Source organism: Malus sylvestris, chromosome 14 (assembly GCF_916048215.2).
Source record: "Malus sylvestris chromosome 14, drMalSylv7.2, whole genome shotgun sequence".
Classification (NCBI taxonomy): Eukaryota; Viridiplantae; Streptophyta; class Magnoliopsida; order Rosales; family Rosaceae; genus Malus; species Malus sylvestris.
The window spans coordinates 5,871,430-5,879,238 of record NC_062273.1 but is presented as its reverse complement, the minus strand read 5'-3'; the positions used below and the strand labels follow the sequence as shown (position 1 = coordinate 5,879,238).

At 36.9% G+C, this 7,809-nt stretch overlaps 2 protein-coding genes across 2 annotated transcripts; one reads left to right on the top strand and one right to left on the bottom strand.

Annotated features, from left to right (window-relative positions):
* The first annotated feature begins 1,488 nt into the window (after positions 1 to 1,488).
* Positions 1,489 to 2,250, top strand: LOC126600007 (blue copper protein-like). Its single transcript, XM_050266502.1, has one exon. The coding sequence runs from the start codon at positions 1,509 to 1,511 to the stop codon at positions 2,133 to 2,135; it is 627 nt and encodes a 208-aa protein (XP_050122459.1). The 5' UTR covers positions 1,489 to 1,508; the 3' UTR covers positions 2,136 to 2,250.
* Positions 2,251 to 2,316: 66 nt separating this feature from the next.
* On the bottom strand, positions 2,317 to 4,981 carry LOC126600006 (actin-like). Its single transcript, XM_050266501.1, has 5 exons — positions 4,853 to 4,981; positions 4,307 to 4,379; positions 3,803 to 4,196; positions 2,830 to 3,443; positions 2,317 to 2,662 (listed from the first exon to the last, which is right to left on the bottom strand). Exons 2-5 carry the CDS (start codon positions 4,364 to 4,366, stop codon positions 2,597 to 2,599), a joined length of 1,134 nt encoding a protein of 377 aa, XP_050122458.1. The 5' UTR covers positions 4,367 to 4,379; positions 4,853 to 4,981; the 3' UTR covers positions 2,317 to 2,596.
* Positions 4,982 to 7,809: the final 2,828 nt, after the last annotated feature.

Here is a 7,809-nt window from a genome sequence, read left to right as displayed (position 1 = left end):
TTAGTTTTTAATAATATTTTATTAATTTTTAATAGAAAATGAGCCCCGAATCAAGCCCAACATTTAACTGAAAAATTTACGGCCAAGTAACGGAAGGTATAACATTGGACCAAATTCTAAAGATGAGGTATGACATTGTCAATTTTAAAAATTGAGGTATGATAGTGTCGTGAGACCAATAGTTGAGGTCGTTTTTTGTCATTTACCCTAGAGAAAATTAGAATCCCCTACAGTTTTTCTATATCATTTAGATTAAATATCTGTGCCTTTTTAAAATTTGATTAAAGTGCTTTGACCAATAGCTACCTCAAGCTAAATTACATGTCATTATTATATTTTTAAAATTAAAATAAATTTTGAATTTATCATTTTATCTGTATGATGCACTTTTCCTTATTTAATGGAGATATTAGCAATTAAACTATATTTTCTCTTCTTCCAGATATGTTTTTTCGATCACAAATTTTATTTTTATTTTTTTGTTATGCAAACATTTAATATTACTTCTTTTTCCAAATGGTTTTTTTATTTTCAAATAGTTGGTTATCAACATAAAAGCTCCGTGTAATTTTTTCAATTTTTTTGTGAAATTATATTTTTTTTGCTGTTTTTTTTAAGTATAGTTGTTAACAAATTATTATTAGGTATAATACATTACGTATATATTATCTATGGGTAAGTTTGAATTTACACAAGTCATTAATTGGTACGTTTATTTGCAATTTTGGTACATTTGATTTGATACATATTGTTAATATTGGTACATTATTTTTATTGTGTACACATTGTGTATTGGTACGTATATATTATTCCCAATCCTATTTTCTCTTAACGTACTAAAAAAGACTTATTTCAGTATATTTGATTTTGTGGGATTTAAAAATATTTTAAACTATTTTGGAAAGAAAATATCTTAAATCGTAGATAATTATTGCTAAATTGTAGCATTATTGTGAAAATAAATTGAATCTAACCAGCCTTCTTTTTTTTTTTTTTTTACGATTATCTCTAACGAAGGAGAGTGTAATCAAAAGGCTAGATTATAGGAAATTTGTTACGATATAATGTGCATATAGTACCAAAATTATGATAAAAAAAGTTTAATCAAATCACTAAAAGGTATGGATGTTTGATCCAGAAAATTCAAAACTGAGGCGCCTATATAAAAAAATCCCTTTATAATAAAATAAAATGTTTCATCATACATGGAAGCAAGCAGAAGTTGGAAGCAAAAGCAGCCGACAAAACGCCAGAAAATTGGAATTCGATTATTAATTAAGCTTGGGCAATATTATTCCTAAATGGAATTCCTACTACTTGTCTGATTTTATAAACCGTTTTCCAACTGGATTTGGGAAACATTTTCCGTTTGGGACACTAACTATATCTATCTATCTATCTATATATATGCATGCTCACGCATTATTGCCTTTCATCGAAATTTCATTCATTCATTCTCTTTCCTTTCTGCTTCCCTAATTGCTTGTTTTTTGTTTACTGTTTTAGTCATGGATCTAAGAAACACTGTTGCCGTGAGTTTCATCATTGTGATGATTTTCTTTGGTGCTTGCTCCGCTACCGTTTATACAGTTGGCGGAGATTTGGAAGGGTGGACTGACAGTGGCGCGGTTGATTACAACAAGTGGGCTTCATCGAAAAAATTCTATGTGGGCGACGAGTTCATATTTAATTACAAACATGAATATGATTTTGTGATGATAGTCACTCAAGCAGATTATGACTATTGTATTCCATCACTTCCCCTATCTCATTACGGTACCTTTACCGCCTTAACTTTTGATATACCCGGCACCTACTATGTTATTTGCGGTGAACCTGGTCACTGCAAAGCCGGCCAAAAGATTAAAATCAAGATCAATGCCCTCGAAATAGAAGCTCCAGTAGTCAGTCCAAGCCCCTCTCCTTCTCCATCCTCGCCGTCAGGTTCTCCTTCTAATGCTAAAGCAATGTCACCAAGCTCAAAAATCACACGACCGCTCCTGGTTCTTAATCTTGTGATGGTCGGTGGGGCTGCTACCGCGCTTCTTATGTTGGTGGCTTGGGTTTCGCATTTTATCTACCGCCGTTTAAATGAATCCATGTTCGAAGCCGAGAAGAGCTCCCAAGTAGTTTAAATGTATTCTTTATTTTATTCGGATTGATTGTATACGAATTCGTACTTTCATTAGTTTTAGTTGTTTTCAACATACACTGGTTCAACTTACATATATGAAAAGATTATTCAGATTACATATATATTTATTTGATTTTTATCAGGAGAAAAGCTATAAGATGAGAGATATAGAACAACGAAAAGAGTTGTGAAGGGGATTTTTGACTTCAACCAAACCAAATCAGTAACAATACATAATTTCTCTACAACAAAGCACTAGTAATGAAAAAATTGAATCTTAATCATAATTTGCTCGCCTCCATGCTCATGTCCCGTCATAACAAACACAGAGAAATCGACATGAATGAAATTCGAAAATGAATACAAAAAGAAATTCCGCAACCGCTTGAATAGAAGAAGCCTTTCTGTAATACAAAATCTGTTGTGTAGATTCTTTGTTCCCCGCTTGCTTTGTTTGCGCGATTAGAAGCATTTCCTGTGAACAATTGAGGGGCCAGACTCATCGTACTCTGCCTTTGCAATCCACATCTGCACTCAGAAATAGAAATAGCTTTGAGCATGAATACGTTAAGTTACCTCCCAAATGAATTGTCACATCAGCATTTTGACAAACAAGAAAATGAACAAAGAAGAGGTGTTTTAGCTGTTTTCAATTGAAAAGACGCGCACGCACACACACGCGTGCAACAAATTACCTGTTGGAAGGTGCTGAGGGATGCTAAAATGGAGCCTCCAATCCAGACACTGTATTTCCTCTCCGGTGGTGCTACGACCTTAATCTTCATGCTACTTGGAGCCAAGGCTGTAATCTCTTTGCTCATCCTGTCAGCAATTCCAGGGAACATAGTGGAGCCTCCACTGAGGACAATATTTCCATACAGATCCTTCCTAATATCAACATCACACTTCATGATAGAGTTGTATGTGGTTTCATGGATACCGGCAGCTTCCATTCCAATCATGGATGGCTGGAAGAGGACTTCAGGGCACCGGAATCTCTCAGCTCCGATAGTGATTACCTGTCCATCAGGTAGCTCGTAACTCTTCTCCACGGATGAGCTGGTCTTTGATGTCTCTAGCTCTTGTTCATAGTCAAGAGCAATATAGGCTAACTTCTCCTTCATGTCCCTCACAATTTCCCGCTCAGCAGTAGTGGTGAAAGAGTAACCACGTTCAGTCAAGATTTTCATGAGAGCATCTGTAAGATCACGACCTGCCAGGTCCAAACGAAGGATGGCATGTGGGAGGGCATACCCTTCATAAATTGGAACTGTGTGGCTCACACCATCCCCTGAGTCGAGAACAATACCTAAACACCAAAACATACATGACCAAAAAGCATTAGAATGCAAGTTTTGTCACTACCACAGAGACTCGAAAAATAAACATTTTATTTCTTTCAAGCATTCTAGAGCAGTACTTCGACAAATATCATCCGTTACTCCACTTAAACAATGAACCCAATAGGTGGTACAAAAAGATGTTCTTCCCTAAGCTAAACCATGAATGCAGTCGTGCAATAGGCCGAATAAAGATGATCTCACGTGTATTCTTATCCTATGAGATCCATTGGAACTAGTTTTGGTTCCGAAACTTTTCTGATAACAATAATAATACATGATGCATCATACAGAGAAAACAAACCAATTACTCAATTGAATTGCTTACCAGTTGTACGTCCACTAGCATATAGGGAAAGGACAGCCTGGATTGCAACGTACATAGCCGGGGTGTTGAATGTCTCAAACATAATTTGAGTCATTTTTTCACGATTGGCCTTGGGGTTAAGGGGTGCTTCTGTCAGGAGAACTGGATGCTCTTCCGGCGCCACACGGAGCTCATTGTAGAATGTGTGATGCCAGATCTTCTCCATGTCATCCCAATTGCTTACAATACCGTGCTCAATTGGATATTTCAAGGTCAAAATACCTCTCTTCGATTGAGCCTCATCCCCTACGTAGGCATCCTTCTGACCCATACCAACCATCACACCAGTGTGACGAGGACGACCTACAATGCTGGGAAATACAGCCCTTGGAGCATCATCTCCAGCAAATCCAGCCTGCATTATCAGCTCAAATATTCAGTACTTAAAACAAAACAAAAAACCCAATAAATTCGGAAAAATAAAGACATTGTAGGATCGCAAAAGAATGGTCACGGGACACGTACCTTGACCATTCCAGTACCATTGTCACAAACAAGGGGCTGGATATCTTCAGATTCTGCCATTTTCTATTGCTTTCTGCAGAAAGAAACCAAACAACTCAATCAAATTATCGCAAACAATCACATTCATTTGCATCTAGACATGCTGACAATTTATAAATGATGAGAAATCAACATACGGAAATCATCTGAAAAGGATGACACATCAAAATGAAAAGCAATCAATCCAATGCCTAACCAAGTTTATGAACACAAACCCACCATAGAGACCAAACTACAAACACATGCATTCCCAAATCACAAATGTAGGTAATATTTCAGATGATCAAGAAAAACCCATCAATGTTTTCAAGAATCATACACAACTTGCAAGCTGGGCATAGCCAAATTCACCCTCTCCACCGAAATTCAAATTCCACTTCCCCGTAATTTAGACTAGATTAGAATATCGCTGGAATAAATCGATAATCAAGCAAAACCCAGATAAAAATACATCGAACAAAACGAAATCAATGCAAAAAACAAAGGGAAAATGGAAAAAGTTTGTACCTTTGAATGGAATGGAAGAAACTATTTGGGGTTGTGTGTTTCGTTTCTCCCTTTGTTAAGAGAATGGCTGAGGTACCCGCCCTCTCGTTTTAAAAACAGGAAGCTCTCCCAAATGAAATTCACCTTAAATGAACCCCAAATTCGCCATCTTCAGATCCTGACCGTCGGTTGGGAATATCTGATCAACGGACCCCATGACGAGTCACGTTGATGGTGGAAACAGCTGGATTCGCTTTCGGTCTTTGTGCTTGTCAGGACGGATTTGCCCCTGACATGACTGCTAATGGCCTACCTGTCCTTCTGATTGTGACCGAGGGTATATTGGGAAACATGGTCGTTTCATCTTGCATCTAGCATGGAAATGTAACCCCATTTTCCTAAATTAATTTTCTTTTCAAAGTTTGAATCACCAACGGGTAGATCATATTCTGATTTCATTTGCGGAATTAATATGACTTAAATTGAAATAAGTTTGGAACAAACAAGTTTTGGTATAAATTTTTTATTTTAGTACAACGATATTTTTACGCTAATGAGAGAGAGTTTGGTAAAATCACACGATGGATAGTTTAATTTGGTATCGATTTCACCATCCACGAGATTCGAATCTAAGACCTCTCACTTTCAAGTGAAGAGGAATATCACCCGACCGTAGTACTGAGTGGCTTGGTATAAAAAAATTATGAATTAACTTTTGTAATAATAGTCTTGCATGACATATTCATCTTTTTAAATTTTAGATGATACATCTAATTGCGGTGGCTCGTGTTGCGTAACTTATTGGTGCATAACTAAGTTGATATGAGCTATATAAACTTTCACAAGAGTTTCATTAGTAACTATTCATTTTGAGGTGCAGAGCCTAAGTGGCGAGCACTTACTTTAGCCAGACATAGATTGAATATAATTTATGTTTATATTGTACTTATGCATAAGGTGAGCACATTCGCTTTTGCTTATGTGGCTATTCTTCCATATGTCATTATCATCTTATTGTAGGAATCAAGAATTTGCAATCTTATTTATAAAGTATGCACTCACAAAAAGATTAAACTTATAGTCAACAAGAGTTGATTGAGTTGGTAAGGATAGTTCTCTTCGTTAAACTAACACTTAGATTTGAGTCACACTGCTAGCAATCCCTTTTGGTAGACGATTTGTAAAAACAAAATAAAAAAGGCTAAAACCCCTTTATAAGCCCTCAAAAAGACTTGTGATGTATCTTAACCCTAAACTGGTATAGGCTCCCCTTTCGCTAACTTTTTGTTACAAAAAAAAAAAGGATTAATCTCACATGATTAGTTTCTTGCTATTTATCTTAATATGAACAAGTAGAGGTTAGGTATAGTAACAATTTGTAGAGTACAAGCAACGCATAGTTAGTTGATCATACATCACTTCTAAATTCATCTAAACAAACTACATGGCAAATAAGCACTTCAATACCACATTTGACTTCCAAAAATACCCTTGTACTTGCGGAATTGTCAAATAAGGAAGAGGAGAGGGGCAAATTGGTCATGCCAAGGAGTACATTTTATTTAGCTAAATAGGATGCCCCCTGAATCGCTTTATTTAAGTGGGTGGAAGGTATGTGGGGTTGGGTGGCAGTAATCATACATGGGACGGTGCGTTTTTGCCAAAAGAGCAAATTGCCAACTCAGCAATTCGGTTTCCAACTGATTGGAGATCATGTCGGCGTGGTGTGTTCACGTGCGGCCGCTTCCACGGACACTCGCTCGTTTCGCCTATCTTGTCGCTCCTCCTCCTCGCCGTTGACCAGTAAGTTCGTCAACAGCTAAACCAACGGTGGATCGAACACGTGTAAAATTTGTCAACAGCGGTGGAGTCGTACACGTGTAAAATTCGTCGACAGCTAAACCAACGGAAACGTGAAATGCATAACTACCGGCAGGCTCACAACGTGGTCACTCGTCTTTGAGCCAGTCTTCCATGAAAGTTCTCTTTTTCTCCCCCTTTTAAAACTTCTAAAACATTCTTTAGTTTTCTTTTTTAATTTTATAATCCAATATGAATCCTTATGTAATCCAATGAATCTTTAATGGATTGTAAAGGGAGTTAGCACGACAGATGGATGCAGGTAATTTTGTAGACGATGAAATATTGATAATAACTGATCACGTGATCAGCACGCGAACATATAAGTGTGACTTTAATGTTATATACAGTAATTATTTATAGGATTTTCTTATCAAATGAACAAGGACTGAGCCATCAAAGAGCAAGAAAGGTCTAATATTGACCACAACCTTAATCCGAAGTGTTTTCTCATTTTTTGTTATCGATCATAGTTTTCTTAAGAATAGTCTTTAAAAAGAGAGGAGGGGAGGGGAGGGGAGGGGAGGGGAGGGGAGGGGAGGGGGCAAAAGGACAACCGGCACGGTTATCCACTCCTTTCAGGCTCGGAAAGGTTATGGGAAATTTCACCTTGTTTGTGATCACAATCAAGTAGACTCATCAACGCGGAGCATTGAACCCGGAACCTCTTATATTTTTGTTTATTAGGAAGCCCTACTTTGCATCCTTGCCGCTGGGCCACTTTTTGTGGTTTAATTTTCTTAAGAGTTGGGAGGCGCGACAATGTGTTTGGTTTTAACAAAATAAGAAGCAATGCAACACTATGAGGGTGAATTTTTTTTTTTTTTTTTGAACAAACGATATTATCTATAGGAGATGAAGTGACTAAGCCTCACAATGGTTGCAATAATGTGGTTCAAATTCGCCTTTGGCGAAAATTGAACCTAAGACCTCTCACTTACAAGTGAAGAGGAATATCACTAAACTGTAGTACTAAATGGATTGAAATTTATTTAGAACTTTATTTACTTCACTCTCGTAATTTGATCTAACAATCAAGCACACATCAAATTTGTAGTATTGTTAATTTGTTAACACTAGAGTTTAAATTTTGAGAACTTTATTTACGTCGCTCTTGT